The sequence below is a fragment of the Aythya marila genome, assembly GCF_965140915.1.
Source record: "Aythya marila genome assembly, chromosome: 19".
NCBI classification, from domain to species: domain Eukaryota; kingdom Metazoa; phylum Chordata; class Aves; order Anseriformes; family Anatidae; genus Aythya; species Aythya marila.
Genome location: NC_139060.1, coordinates 11,108,582 through 11,123,473, shown reverse-complemented (window position 1 = coordinate 11,123,473; position 14,892 = coordinate 11,108,582). Strand labels below are relative to the sequence as shown.

The following is a 14,892-nucleotide window of genomic DNA, read 5'->3' as shown; positions in this document are numbered from 1 at the left end:
TTCTGTCACCCCAGTTTGGAGGCCTGAGTCTGGCTTTCAGCTGCAGAGCAGGGACTGCCACTCTTACTGTTTTCACGTGCATAGCAAGAAGCTAATTTCATAAGATACTGGTGGCTAATGCATCCCATTTTCATTAGGCCCAACTATGCTACAGACTGGAAAAACAAATGCCTTTTTTTTTTTTTTTTTTCCCTCACAGGGAAAACAGGGCAAGGACTGTATGTTATTTCAGGTCTCTTCTTAAGCAGGTAGTTTGCTCAGAAAGTTTTCATTAAATATTACTAAACTATACTGAAAAAAAAAAAAATTTAAAACCCTACAAAATGCAGTAAGATTCAACACAAGTAACATCACATCATTATGCTGCAAAACAATGCTGCTTGTTCCCTTCCGAAATATTAGAGATTTAAAAGTTACGTAACAATCACGGTGATTAAACAGCAGCTGTTATGATAATCAGTCAGTAAAAGGAAATTGATTTGTTTAGTGCTAGCAACTACAATATTATTAGACTCTCACTATATTGAAAGGAAGAAATATTTCCTTTATTGAGCACAAAATGCCATAAATTTAGGTAAACCGAAATTAGTTCATGTAATACACTGACATCCAAGAATTTATGTATATGGAGACTATCATTTAATTTTCAGACATTCAATTTCTATACTTGGTCACAGTCAAAAGGTCAAGAACCAACAAGTCAATAAGCTCCCAAGCTCCATATCGATATCACGTCACTGCCCTAACAAGTGGAGAGGAACTCAGAAATAATTCACAAAAAAATTCCCAGCTGCGAAGGCCGGCGGATTGCCCCCGTCCCACACGAGAGCGCGTGGCGGGACAGCCTCTGCCTCTGCCTCTGCCTCCGCCCCGGCCAGGGCTCGGGGTCTCGGCACCCCACGATTCTGCTCTGCATTCCTTGGGAATTTCCCCCCACACAACAAAGGAAAGAAATATGAGATAGAAAAACTGATAGTTCCCACTCTATTTGAATAACAAGTGAAAACCTAAAAATACCTCCACTGCATGTTATTACCAACTGTATCACCGGGTTTTATAGTGACAGGACTGTGCTATAATTTCTGAGAAAACCTCGGCATAAAGCTCCATAAACCCAACCACTCCTGTAATGTATCACCTTATCTAGTGCACAATCATTTCCACAACTTTTCATGTTAGTATAATTTGTTCAAAAATGGTAATAAATACATCCTTGAAGTCAAATAAGAATCATTGCACAATCGACTGTAACTTGTTCTTACTAGCGACAGTTAATCATGCAACCAGGATCTCACATAAAAGAAATAAGCAAACATTTTGGTGTTGTGTAATTACAAATGTTCGCTAAAAGCACACTTCCTTCTTTAATCAACAAATATATGAAAGCAGCGCTTTAAATACCCTTTCAAGTGGGTAATTGCATCTGCGAAGTTATCAGTAAAGAAAAACAGTGATCCCCATCTACAGTGAGCAAATGGTCTGCTGTACCAAACAAAGTAACTACAGTCAGAAAACCCTGATAGCCTTTTGCTAGAGGTCTAACCATAGATTAAAAACGCAAACATTGCTAATTAAAGCAAAGAAAACCAGAAGTCTAAGCGAAGTCTAAGCTGTTCATCTGCAGGAGGTAAGACCTCACTTAGGCTCACCGTAATTTGAATATGAAGTGGACACTGCAAATAGTTCTTAAAGATTATTTCTTATATTGCAATTTTAATTATGCTCAATACTTGATAAAATTTTCAGCATGTAACACCAAAGTAACACAAACTCACAAAAACTTCTGATAGATAATATTCTACAGATAGAAGTGAGACAAAGAAGGTAAAATTTGAGAGCTTCTCAATGAACTTCAGTGAGATGGCAGGCAAGGCCTGCGTTTGCTCCTGCTCAGATAACCGCATCTCTCCTCACTTAGCTGAGAGGAGAAAATTTTCTTCTCAAGTCAACAGTAGCACCAGGATTCAAACCAGAAATCCCAGGCTTTTCCCTCCAGATACCCTCTCCACCAGAATTAATGCCACTGGGGGTGTATTGGTACCAAGAAAGTTAAGGTTGGCCCCAAAATGTTTTAATTATTTAGTTCTTTTCCTCAAAAATTTCAAACTCAAAATAAACAACTGGAGATGGGTGATGCTCTCCTCTGCTTACTGAGAGAAACACTGATTTTGTGCCTGAAAAGGCACCGTTCTGCTCTTCCTGGCATCAAAATGGCTCCCCACGATAACTAAAACTTTCAGTTTTTGGGTGATGAAGTCCTGATCAGATTCTTTGGGCCAACTGGCTCAGGAGCTCCCGGGGACTGAAACCCGCCAGGTCCTCAGGCTGCCCACGATGTGCCCGTGGAGGACGCGCAGGGCGCCCCGGCAGAGCGGGTCGCTGATGGCAGCGGTGTCAGGCAGAGGCCCGCGGTGCACACGCACGCCGGTTGTACGGCAGTGACGCGAAAACCCCTACGGCTCTGCAGAAATTGCTGTGGTTTGTGTCTTATGTGGTTCACGTTAAAAATTTCCCAACAGTGATAGACTTCAGCTGCCAGGATCAGGGAGACCATGTGCATCTAGTACGAACAGCCCCCGCACAGAGCTCTGGGGCATTTTTTTATCCTTTTTCCTTTCTTTTAAATAACTATTGGGGCTCATAACAAGCACTGTCACTCTAGCACTACTCCCCTGATTGACTTTGCGACAATGATCTGTGGAGGAGATGGGCACGCAAGCACACAAACACTCTGCAAGCACTCAGGCAAAGAGGACTAGAGAGGCTTTGTTCGGTTTGGTCTGGTTTTTATTTTCTGATAAGTTTCTGTTCAATTTCCAGAATTACTTCTCTGATATTTTTAAACAGTATATATATATATATATATTTAAAAAAAAAAAGCAAACTAACCACAAAACTGTAGTAAAGAAATTCCAAGGCTGAATAAAAAACACACGCACACATAAAAAAGGAAAATTTGAACTAAATCAGAAACTCTCGTCACTGAGTCATCCTGGAGCATCCTAATACTGCAGAGGTCTCAGCACAGTGATCGTACGTATCATATATGCCCTAATAAATAGGTTCAACGAGTTGAGTTAAGGGCAGAGTTTAACTATTAACTCCAAATTTCCTCGCTCTTATGGCTGTAAGTCAATCCCTTAATGTTATTTTAACACAGTTTCTGGCAGTTGAATAAAATCTATGGTCAATATTACAACCCCTTCCTTCCTAAATGAAGGAAAATATACGTGCGATTTACATAAGAAATCATGGGAAATCCTGTAAGGGAGCAGGGATGATAAATGTTCAAGGCCTGATTGCCCAGGAATCCAAGCCGACCATTTGACTTCAGCTGTTCAGGCCCTCGTTACACAAATCTCAAAACCAGCAGAACTGGCAGCAATGCCTCCATGCAGGTATAGTTTTCAGCACAGTAACAGTTAGCAGTCAAAGAGGTTATAATGCAGCGCTGTAAGATATAGCTAAAATAATACCACAAAAATCAGATGACACAAAGAATTCTAATACTTTCCTTTTGTTAAGATACAGTAACTGAGAATACAATGAAATTCTTCATGTTCAGTATCTCCCATTAGATCAATTAATATTCAGAGAAAGCCTTTAACATGAAGTTTAAATAATCATAGAAGGAGAAAAAGAACCACCAATGTTCTAGAAGCTTCTCTAGACCTTTCAATCAATTTTATTTATATGCAAAACCAAGAGAAACTCAGAAAAAACAAAGCTCCTCCTGATGCTAAAGCTCTCAATTTACTGACAGGCAAATGGCTTCATGCTGCCACTTAATCTCATTTCTTGCATAATGCCCTCTAATTAGCATATCAAAGTGAATTAATACTTCTAGGGCATTAGCAATGGGAAAATCTGCTCCAGGCTTCACAATAGCAGTTAAGCAAGAGCCAAGAAATCCTCAAAAACACCACAAACCACTTTGCATTGCAAAACTGTTCAATTTATTTATCCTCTCTCTCTAAACACTTTTACCGCACACTGTTTTACTACTGTTCACCAAACAAAATGATAATTGCCAAAGTTACCAGCATCTGTAATGCCTGTTTAGAATCTTAATTTAGATTGTATACTTCAAGATCTCGAGATGCTTTCATTTGCTCTATCATACATACCAGGATATATGGAAAAACTGTTGTTTGTGTAAAAAAAAAAAAATGTAATCAGGATAATATTATTAAATTCAATTTCCACTTATAATTAAAAATTAAATAATACATGAAAAAGCCACCTGCTGGACAATGAGGAATAAGAGATTAGCTTTAAATGTTGATGCATGACTTAAGTATAGCAAAAGGTTTTGACCTGTAAACACATGCTACAAAACCACCCCCTTCCCAAGTGATTGATCTGCAGGACGCGTGGTATTCAGTGATTCATAGACACTGTTACAGCCCGTATGACTGTGCAACATGTACTGAACTGATCATAAACAAAAGAATTCCAAGTAAAACACCTAAAATAGTACAAAATTAAAATAAATGCATAATGATTTTGACTATATTCTCTTAGGCAAAACGAGGTATTTTTACCCACTTCCTGAAGCAATGAATACACCATGGCTGTTACCATGAGATATCAGACCATTTTTTCTTTAGAAAATATTTTCAGAATCTATTTTCAATTACAGATCATTTTGTTTGCAAAATATAAACTATAGTTTATAAACAAGGACTAAAAAAAAAACCTCAGACCTCATCATCTTGGTGCTCCCCATCAATCTTTAAAAGCAGAAAAAGAGCATTAGGGGAAAAAAAAAACACGCTAGTACACCCAACCTAACCCAAGAAGGGAGCGGGAGCGCAGGCGGAAGGCTAATAACAAAGAGTAGAAGAAAATGCCGGGGTCAGTGGGGCTTTCTACGATTCTGTTTGCAACATGAAGGCAAAATGAAGTATGAGAGTAACGAAATAAATAATGATAGATATTTATCTAGTACTTTGAGCCTTTCTAAAGAATGTGCATTATTGAAAAATATATACCATTCAAGTACCAGGCTTCATTTCCTTTCATATTTAATTCCCTGTTTACTTCCACTGTAAAGACAGCATTATGGAAGAGCTCTAATGTCCAGCTGAGAAGCACAATTCATCTGTTTGGCTGATGAACTACTCTAACTTTATAAAAGCATGAACTATAAGAGCTGACAGAAACTTTAATAATTTATATTAAATATTGATGTGAATTATTTACTCCGTTCATACTTAAAGACATGAATTGCCTACCAGAGAAAAGCAAATGTGACAAAAGGTCAACATGATGGTGAAAAAAGGCAGGCTGTGTCAGGCATGTGTTATCTGAACCATGCTGATCACCTTGATAAGCGAATAGCATTAAACATGACTGCTGAGAAAACAAACAAAGCATTCTTCTCAGGGTGTCAATTCAGGGAATACAAACAGCTACATCTAATTCTCCCAATGATACAAGAAAAGGAAAACACTCAGCTCTCCACCGATTTTGACTGATTAGTACACAGCTTTAGTATTCATTCTTATTAGTCATAAAAATATTCATCAAACCATCATACATATGATGTGCAAGGAACTGTAAAACAGTCTAAAAATTGAGAACAGATACAAACTGGACTCTCTTTCTCTACTATATAATTATTAATATAGTCTTCATATGCATTTAAATATTGTATTACATTTGTAACAATTTAGTATGTCTAATTCTGCTTATATTTGTCTACGGTAGACTGCAAATATCATTATATTAATGTTTCACACAAATCAATATTTAAATTGAAAAAAGACAGCATAATATCCATATCGTACAACTTTTTCATTGAAAGCTGTAGGAATAGAGCTTGATAAATGGGCTAAATCCTGTAAAAAGGGACTCTTGCATTCACTGTATGCTATTATTATAATTTATCCCTGAATGCAAAAATTCCTTAACTTACAGCAAGCATCCTAAAATAAACCACACAGTAACTCATATAATTTACTGTTTTCAGATAAACAAGCAAATGTGTCAAATTCAAAAATAAAATGAAGGAGATGAAAAATACCTATAAAATAAAATAAAATAAAATAAATCCCTGCTCTTACTTAAATTAGTATTGACAAGTAGGTCCAAATTTATCCTTTACGCGAGGGAAAAAAAAAAAAAAAAAAAAAAAAAAAAAGATGTGGAAACACAGCTCCTGGTAATCAACACAAAGATTGTTATTTAAATATAGCAAGGAGCACTAACAATGTTATGGTCTAAAGATACTATGTAGTTACAGGTTCTGCAAGACAAAGTATCACATTTTTTCTAATGAAAATTATCACCACAACCGCCTGTGTTCTTATCCAGAGAAGTATCCTGCTGGAAATCCACCAAAGAGAGAGAATTTTCATTGTGAATGTGTTTGAACCAGACGATCAAATGACAAACAAGATACTTTATCCAATTTATTTTTACTAGTAGGACATTTACAACGGAAAGCAGTGCCATTGCCATAAGGACAGTGTAAATGACCTAGCACACTACTGTACGTCATCATTTGTAATACATTTGCTGACAATTAAAAAAAAAGATCAAAAGTATAACCAATGATTCAATGAAAAATTTTGGACACTGAAGCATGAGAAAGGAAACAAAAGCTAAATAATTTAAGCTGAAGAGAAGATGTATGCACATAAATACACAGTGATTACTACCTTATGTAGTCAGGGTACATAAAAAATATGTATTTAGTACCTTCAAAAAAAACACCAGGATTGCACATAAATATTTTAAATAGCTAAACTGAATAGCAATAACATCATTGTTGATATTTTGAAAATAGCTACCATACATACACACACACACACGTACGTATATGCATGCTATCAGTGCTATTTCATTGTTCCCTTTGAATCCTTCAATGTCCAGATCGCCTTGTTAGGATTCCATGTTATTGCAAATTATTGCAAGTTGATGGCACTAAATAACAGTTTATAAACAGTGAAAAGTTTAAATTTATGTAAGGGAACAATCCCGTGATACGATTTTTAAATAACAACAGTGGAAAAAAAAGGGTTAATATTTTCAAATTCTTGTAGAAGACAAGGCAAGAAGCAAGTCTTTCTCCAAGGAGTTACCTAACAGGCAGTTTACAGATTTTGCAGCATATCGACAAGGGGCGTTCCTAAAAGAGTTGGGCCATTTTCATCAATAAGGAGCTTTGCAACATGATACATGCATGATACAGCCCTTCAGACATCAGAATAGCACTGTATGGTTATTTGTAGTTGTAGCAATAAAAGTAAAGGTTTTAGTTTACATGGGGAACCGCAAAAAATTAACCTCATGGTTAACTTCACTATTTGTCTGGCCTTTCTATTTCTTTTTTCATTCTCTAAACCAAAACTCTGCAAGAAGGGAGAACATTTTTAATGAACATTTTCCTCCTCTCTCTTTAGACATAAAAAATAGTTCAACCAGCCCAACCAGCCAAGCAGGCCTTTCTCTTCCCCTGCGGACACCTCCTGCAGTCGAGAAGTTCATTAAGTTTTATGATCTTCCCAAGTCAGTCCTGCTTATAAGCCTCACAAAGGCCACAAATCTGGCAAACCATCATGTATGCCATTAGGCTTTACTAGTAAATGAATGCTATTTAGGGTTTGTGGTGACAGTAAATTAGGGTTTGGTTGGCAGCTATCATTGTTTCTGTTGGACCCGTATAAATAAATAAATAAATAAAGGTATACGTGTGTGCGTCTATGCACACGCATTCATACATTTTTATAATGCGTGTGCCTATCCGTATCAATGATTCTTACAGACAAAACAAATCATCTATCAACACAGCCTAGGATGTAATAATATGTCATTCCACTGGGAAATAATTGCAATTCCCTAACCATTTTAAGACTATAAGAATTAATATATTTTCATTTCTATCTCCATGAGAAAAACCAGTACCTCAGGTATAGCAACGGACTAATGTAGAGTTAATCAGATTACAAATCTGAAGGATTTTTAGTCCGTAAATAAGAGAGATTATTAAAAAAAAAAAAAAAAAAAAGGCAGGGATCAGTTTTTGATTCCTACTGGTAGGCACACAAGGCAGACTGATAGGCAGGAACGCAACAGATGTGAGTGTGCCTGGGGAAGGTAACTTTAAGACTTCCAAGCGACACCTCAGAGAGCAGGTAAAATATAACCAAACAGAGCCAACAGACTCTCACTTGCGTATCCTTGTATTTTATTAGAGGGGCTTCAGTAGAACTTTGGGTATCATTTTTCCTTGAACTAATTAAAGAAATAAGTGGCAGTTAGTTTCTTTATGAAAACCATGCTACCTTGTGGTTGCCTCTAAGAATGCACATATCTATTAATATCTGCGAGGCTCTTAAATGCATTATGCAGCACTTTTTAAAATGTTAAAATGTTAAAAAAGAAATGTCAGGCTAAATTCAGTAAGCTCAGTGATTTCTTTATACATGGCAAATACCACACGGAAAAAAACTCGTGAGCTCCTAACCCTAAGTGCGAGGGAGAGAAAGGCTTCAAAAAACGCGATGCATTCGTTAACCCTTGCCGGAAAGTGACAGAGCTGCTCTACCTCAGCTGGGGATTCCTCCACATATTGTCTCGCTACCAGCCTCACGAATTATTTGCTGACTGTACTGAAAACTAATAAAATATATAAAAAAAATACATAAATAAATATAAAAATGGCTTAAATACTGCATTACTTATTTCAGAATAGACATGACTGCGATTACACTCCACGTATAGGCTCCAGCCTCCCTTCTCACCTCTCTTCCTTCTCACAGAAGGTAGCGGGAAAGCCATCACAGTAACTCCCACCGCCAGCACCAAGGTAAACTTTGGTTCTGATTAAAAGGAATTAAATTCCAGAGCATGACCCAGTTGCAGCCAGATTTAAGTACTTGGACCACAAGACAATGCAGAGCAATGGGGGGGAGGGGGGAGCCTCTGCTTTAATTGCATCTCGGACTGTTTACCCTTCCAGTTCAGAATTGTTCGAGCTGTTTCCTATGAAAACAGTTTATAGAAAATAAGCTAGAATTTATTTTCACGTTATCTTTGCTGTAGCACACTGACTGAAGTCTGTACAGACATTTCAACTCAACTGGGAGACCCTGAGTGAACGTCCCCCTGCGGGAAGAGTTTTTGGTGGGGGTGTGGATTCATCTCCATCAATCACTCGGTGCATTAATCCTGTCTCTCCTGTGCTGCTGGGGCTGGCAGGATCCTGCCTTTGGGCAGACAGACGTCTTTGCTCTTTGTTGGTTCTCAGCTATTTTACCAAAGAGATAACTTGCAAACTTGGCTCGAATACTTGGCGCACAAAGGCAGGATTTTTCTCAACTCGCACATTTCACCAAAACACCCAAAAACGTTTCAGATCTCAAAATCTCCTGTCAGGTTCCCTCTCGCTTCTGCAACAGCAGTGGCCTCACCGAACCCCCCTCTGCCAGTAATCCCCGCTTCTGAAAAGACTTGTTTTTTTTTTTTTTTCTTAACTCACCTCTGACATGTGGTTGACTATACTTTCCTTTCAAAACAGTGAGGCTAAGCCCTGTGCAAATAACGTGATCGCAGGACCTACGCCTGCCTTCTTAATTGAAATTTGCCTGCTGCAAAATGTCTGAACATCAAGGGCAGGTTGCTTGGTTAGCTCTGGAGCAGGACAGGCAGAAAGTTTAGAGAAAGACAGAAAACAAACACAAACCAAGAAGGACAGAAAGGGACCGTGAACTGACTGAGGCAAAACACAGGCACGGGGGGAGGGAGGGCAGAAGGGGGGATCATTCCCCTTATCCCTGGTAATATAATGCAATATAAAGCAGAATCAATCTTAATATTCACAACACAGTCAATACCCTAGTGCTTAGCTGTCAGCAGAAACTGAAGTGGATCCCCGGTAGCAAAGAAGCCCTTGGACATAAAGCACCATAATTTACTGAGTACTGCGCGCTTCTGGGCTCCTCGGTCGGTAACTGCATGATTTCACATTTGTAGTTTTCGTCTATATAATCCCATTTGTTCAGCTTGCAATTAGGGGGGCTGTGTGTGTTCGAATATCGAGTACAGCTAAAAACGCAAGCCAATGCATATTTTTATTTTTAAAACCAGATCAGAAAAAAAAAAAAGAGGGGGGGTTTATTCTCATAATGCAAAGCAGAGTACTTTTCAAAATCGTTTTCTCCAAAAAAGAAATTTCTCTGTAAATTCAGTGATGTCAAAATTTTGAAAAAAAAAAAAAAAATTAAATGCCTTTAAGAAAAAGTACAGCATTTATTACTGTCTCATTAACGTAGCCCAGAAAAAAAAAATACCGATATATTTTTGTACACTCGAGAGTAAGGTTTGTGGCATGTAAAATGTCATCGCCGGAGAACAACTAAAGCTTCGCTGCGCTCTGTAGCACGCTGGGGTCAGGGCGCCCGCCGCTTTCCCAGCCTCTCGCCTCTTCCCAGCGGCACGGGGCCCGCGCGGGGGCCGCGCTCCGGGGGCCGCGGCTGCGTTGGGCTCTGCCCTGCCCCGCAGCGCCCCGCGCCCCGCGCCGGCCGCGCCCGCTCGCAAACTTTGCGGCCCCGCCGCACCTGGGGCAGCGCCGGCCGCGGCTCCGCGGGCGGGCCCGGCACGACACGGAGCGGCCCGGAGCGGAGCGGAGCGGAGCGGCCCGGGGCGAGTTGCGGGCCGGGGCCGGGGCCGGGGCCGCTCCGCAGCGCGGGGCCGCTCTGTGCCGGGCCGGGCGCTCCGCGGCGGCCCAAGATGGCTGCGGCGCCCCTTACCTGTTTTCTCCTTGATCTCGCAGAGGACGCTGAAGAGCGCGGGCTTCATCCTGTGGCAGTTGAGCGCGTGCTTCCTGCAAGAGAGCACAGAGAGCCGTTAGCGCCCGAACATGGCGCCCGCCGCCGCGCCAGGCCGAGGGGCCCCGCTCCGGGCCGGGGGAGGCCGCGCCGCGGGGCCGGGCCGGGCCGCGCCGAGCCGAGCCGGGGCCCCCGGGCCGCCCCGCCGCCGCCATCCATCACCGCGGCCGGCGCCGTGACAGCGGGCCCGGGCGGCGCGGGGCCCCGCGCCTCACCTGCGGGCAGCGCGAAGCAGCGCGGGGCCGCGGCCGGCGCCTGATGGATGGGGGCCGGGGGCACCCCTGGAGCCGGCCGCCTTTGTTCGGCCGGGCCGCGGCGGGGCCGGCGCGGGCTCCCCCGGCACCGACCCCCGGAGGCTTCGGCGCTCGGCTGCCGCCGCCCGGGGCGGGGGCCGGCCGGGACACAAAGTTACGGGGCCCGGCGGAGCCGCGGGGAGCGGGAGCGGGACCGGGACCGGGACGGGGACCGGGAGCGGGACCGGGACCGCGGCCGAGCCGGGCTGAGGCGCCCCGACAGCGCCGGGCTGCAGCCGAGCCGGGTGGCGCGGCGCGAGGCTCTGCTTGTTTGATCGGAACAACAACAAAAACGGTCACACAGCCGCTCCGCCTCGGCCTCGGCTGCGTGCGAGCTCTGCTGCAGCGCTCGGGAGTTGCTGTGCCGGTGAGGCGCCGGCTGTCCGCGGAGCAGCGGGGAGCAGAGGAACAAAACCCACACACACAACAAGACAAGGTTTAATGAGACGAAACCAACTTTGCTTGTGCCTCATCCAGGCTTTGGTCAGTGATGGTCATGATCTGATGGAGGATGTCCCCGATGTCCTGCTTCCTGCCGTCGCCGTCGGCCCCTTCGTGTCCGTGGGGAGGAGGCAGAGCCATGCCCCCCTGCACCGAGTGCCCGGCCAGGTTCACGCCGGCCAGAGTCTGCAGCATCCTGGACTGCTCGTCCATGCCGGCCTCCGCCGCAGCCCGATCGATGCTGCCGGGCGGAGCGGCGGGGAGCGGGCTGCGCCGCCGGCGGGGAGCGGAGCGGGGGCTGCGGGAGGAAAAGGCGAGGCGGTCTCCGGCTCCCGAAGTCAGTCTCAGTTCCTGACTCCTCGCTCTGTCCTCGCGCGCACACGCGCGAAAAGAGAAATAAATAAAAAGGCAAAAACCAGATCGACAACAACAACGAAAAATCAGTATCTGTGTTTGGACCGGGTCTCGGCAGTTTATTCCACTCTCTTCTGCTTTCCAGCGCAGTAAATCACTCTCTTCTTTAGTTACAGTCTTCTTTCATCATCATCATATCTGCGGCTGGGATAAATGACTTGATAAGGTTTCTTTGCAGTTTTCTTTCCTTGGTACAATCTTGCTCCAAAGCTTTTTTTTTTTTTTTTTTTCTCCCCTTTTTTATTTTTATTGTTGCTTTTTATGTCTTTCCCCACTTGTCCAAAAATCTTCTTTGCAAAAAGATGAAAAAAGTAAAAAAAAAAAAAAAAAAAAAATCAAAAAACTTGCTTGCAAATCCCGAAGAAGTTAGGAGGGTGGCAAACAGCAAAAACCACAACAAACCGAGCGAGCACCCCCACCCCCAAATTGCAACATAAAAAAAAAAAAAAAAAAAAAAAAAGCCAGGAAAACACAATCACAGAGGGAAAAAAAAAAAAAATTAATTGCCCTCCCCCCAAAAATAACAAATGGTCCCAAGTCTGTGCAACGGGGGGAAACAGCAGCGATCAAAAGTTTGGACTCGCGCGAAGAAAAGAGCGGAAATAAAGGGGAAAGAACTGTAAAAAAATTAATTACACACTCTCTGCAAAGCAATGTGCAAAAATACCGGCCGGCCGGGATTTATGGGGCCGGCGGCGCGGTGCCGGTGTGTGTTTTATGGTGTTTGATGGCCGCTCCGTGAGGGATTGACAGCCTGCCAACGCCACTCACTCACCCCGCAGACGTGTCACCCTGTGAGCAGCGCCGCGGCCGCCGGCAGGGACGTGGGCCCGCCGCGCCCCGCCCCCGCCCCGCCCCCGCCCGCCGCCCGCCGCCCGCCCCGCCCCGCCCCGCCCCGCCCCGCCCCGCCCCGCCGGGCGTGGCCGCCGCCGCCGTGCCCGGCTCCGGCTCCGGCTGCGGCTCCGCGGGGTCGCGGCTCCCGCCGGGCCGGGCCGCGGCGGCGCTCCCCGGGGGGCGGGGCGGGCCGGGAGCGGCGGGCGCGGCGGCCAATCGGAGCGCGCGGGGGCGGGCGCTGGCGGCGGCCGCGGCCACTCAGAGCGCGCGGGGCGGGGCCCGAGCAGCCCGCCCCCGACGGGCCCCGCCCCCCCGGCCGAGAAACTTGCGATTGGGCCGTTCGAACGGTCACGTGCCCGGCCCGAGCGCCGCTCCGGCCCCGCCCCCGTTGCTATGGGAACGCGCGGCACAGGCCTCGCCGCACGCCGGGCAGGGCCGGGCCTGGGGGGACCGCCTGAGGCCGCGGCTCCCCGGGGCTCCCCGGGGCCCGGCTCCCGCCGCCCTCCCGCAGCCCGAAGCGAAGCTGCCCCCCGCCGCCGTCACCCACCTGCCCCGCGCGGCTCCCCTCAGGCGTCCCGCGGCGCCAGCCCAGCTCCAGGGGCCGGGTCCTGCGGCCGGGAGCCCCGGCGCTGTGCGATGGTCGCGGTGCGGCTGGAAGGAGCCCGTCCAAACTCAAGCCGCGTCCGCGTCTCTGCGACACCCCCGGGCGTGCGGCTGCCCGCTCGTCTCCGTGCGGCCCAGCGGGGCTCTCAGTCACGGCTGGCATCGCCCCCATCACACCTTCACCCAGCGCCATAACCTGGATGGCATCCCTTGGGGCTGGGGCTCGGCCACATCCCACGCTTAGCCGCTATTCTGGGGAGCAGAGCCAGGCTTTTACCGTTCCTCCAAGCAATTAGCACGCTTACTCAAATTCTAATTATCTTCTATCTTAATTACTGTAGCATTTTCTGGCCTAAACAGATGTGTTCTTAGTGTCATCCAGCTTTGGTAAGAGCTCTACTCCAAAGATACTTTTTTATGATTATTATTCTGAATATTTCACAAACCCGTTTGCATTTGTCCACTGAGGGCGAAGTCTCCCAGAACAGCTGAGCGATTCCAGTGGCTGGCTGGCACTGAAATGAACGGGACGCTGCTGCCCCTGTGCCAGCTCTGGTGCTGAGCTCACCCCGTGGTGCTCCAGTTCGCTTCACTAAATCATCAGAAAGCTCATCTTCAGGGTTGTTTTTTCTACTAGTTTATCAGGCTGAGTCAGGTAATTACAGCATGAGATGACGGCTGGAGAATGACTCTCTGTGCTCTGCTTTGCTCTTGGTTATGTCCTTACGCTACCCATTGTCTGTCATTTGTTAGAGCAGCTTCAGTTCCTCGCCTTCAGTTGGCCACCGATGCCAGGCTCCATTACCTGCCCTTCAGGATCACACAGACGTCTTCACACCAGAGCCTTTGGTGGCACTCTAATTATTTTCACAGCCGTCTGGTAACATCCCTTTTAAAGCTTGCTTTTTGTCGAAGTGTACAGCTGTTTAGAGACTGCTAGGTCATGGTTTGCTGAGAAACTAACCAATATTGTCTTGTTATTGCCACGGGAGATGGTGGAGGCAGGCTGCGTTGGCAAGTTTAAAAAGCGACTGCAGAAATGCCTGGCCAGCGGGCCATGAACAGGTACAAATGGAAAACGCGTGCTAAAAGGACCCGTGAATATCTCCAGTCCTGGACAGTCTGCGAGTCTGGAGCACACGGACCGCCGAGAGTGGCCAAGCTCATCTGCCCGCTCCAAAACAGCATCTGCTGTAGTCTGCTGGAGAGAAAATACGAGTCAGAGGGAACGCTGGGCTAACCCAGTCCAACATTTCTCATGTTTTCAAACAATACCAGAATTGTTAAGTTTATTTAACCAGAACTGTTAAATACAGGGGACTGCAGAAGTTCCGTTTGTCTAAATGCAGCACCTTTATGCTTGCATATCAAGCGCTATGTGGGAGGTTCACAAATCACAACACAGAAACACAGCGCAGTGTTGACAGGTCAAACAAGGTCTGGGAGTAACTGGTACAGCCTCGTCGGGAAAG

The 14,892-nt window shown here is 45.5% G+C and overlaps 1 protein-coding gene across 7 annotated transcripts in view; it reads right to left on the bottom strand.

The window, feature by feature from the left end:
* The window catches only part of PBX3 (PBX homeobox 3), a 111,047-nt gene that overhangs the window by 95,846 nt on the left and 309 nt on the right, over positions 1 to 14,892 (bottom strand). For 2 of the 7 annotated variants that reach the window (XM_082775508.1, XM_082775513.1), the window contains exons 2-4: positions 13,365 to 14,618; positions 11,586 to 12,270; positions 10,758 to 10,831 (exon numbers count right to left, since the gene is read on the bottom strand). In XM_082775508.1, coding sequence (XP_082631634.1) covers positions 10,758 to 10,831; positions 11,586 to 11,782 — 271 coding nt within the window. In that variant the 5' untranslated portion in view covers positions 11,783 to 12,270; positions 13,365 to 14,618. Of the gene's footprint in view, positions 1 to 10,757; positions 10,832 to 11,050; positions 11,406 to 11,585; positions 12,271 to 12,623; positions 12,824 to 13,364; positions 14,622 to 14,892 lie in introns of those variants that run through there. The other 5 variants (XM_082775509.1, XM_082775510.1, XM_082775511.1 and 2 more) reach the window with 5 other exon arrangements.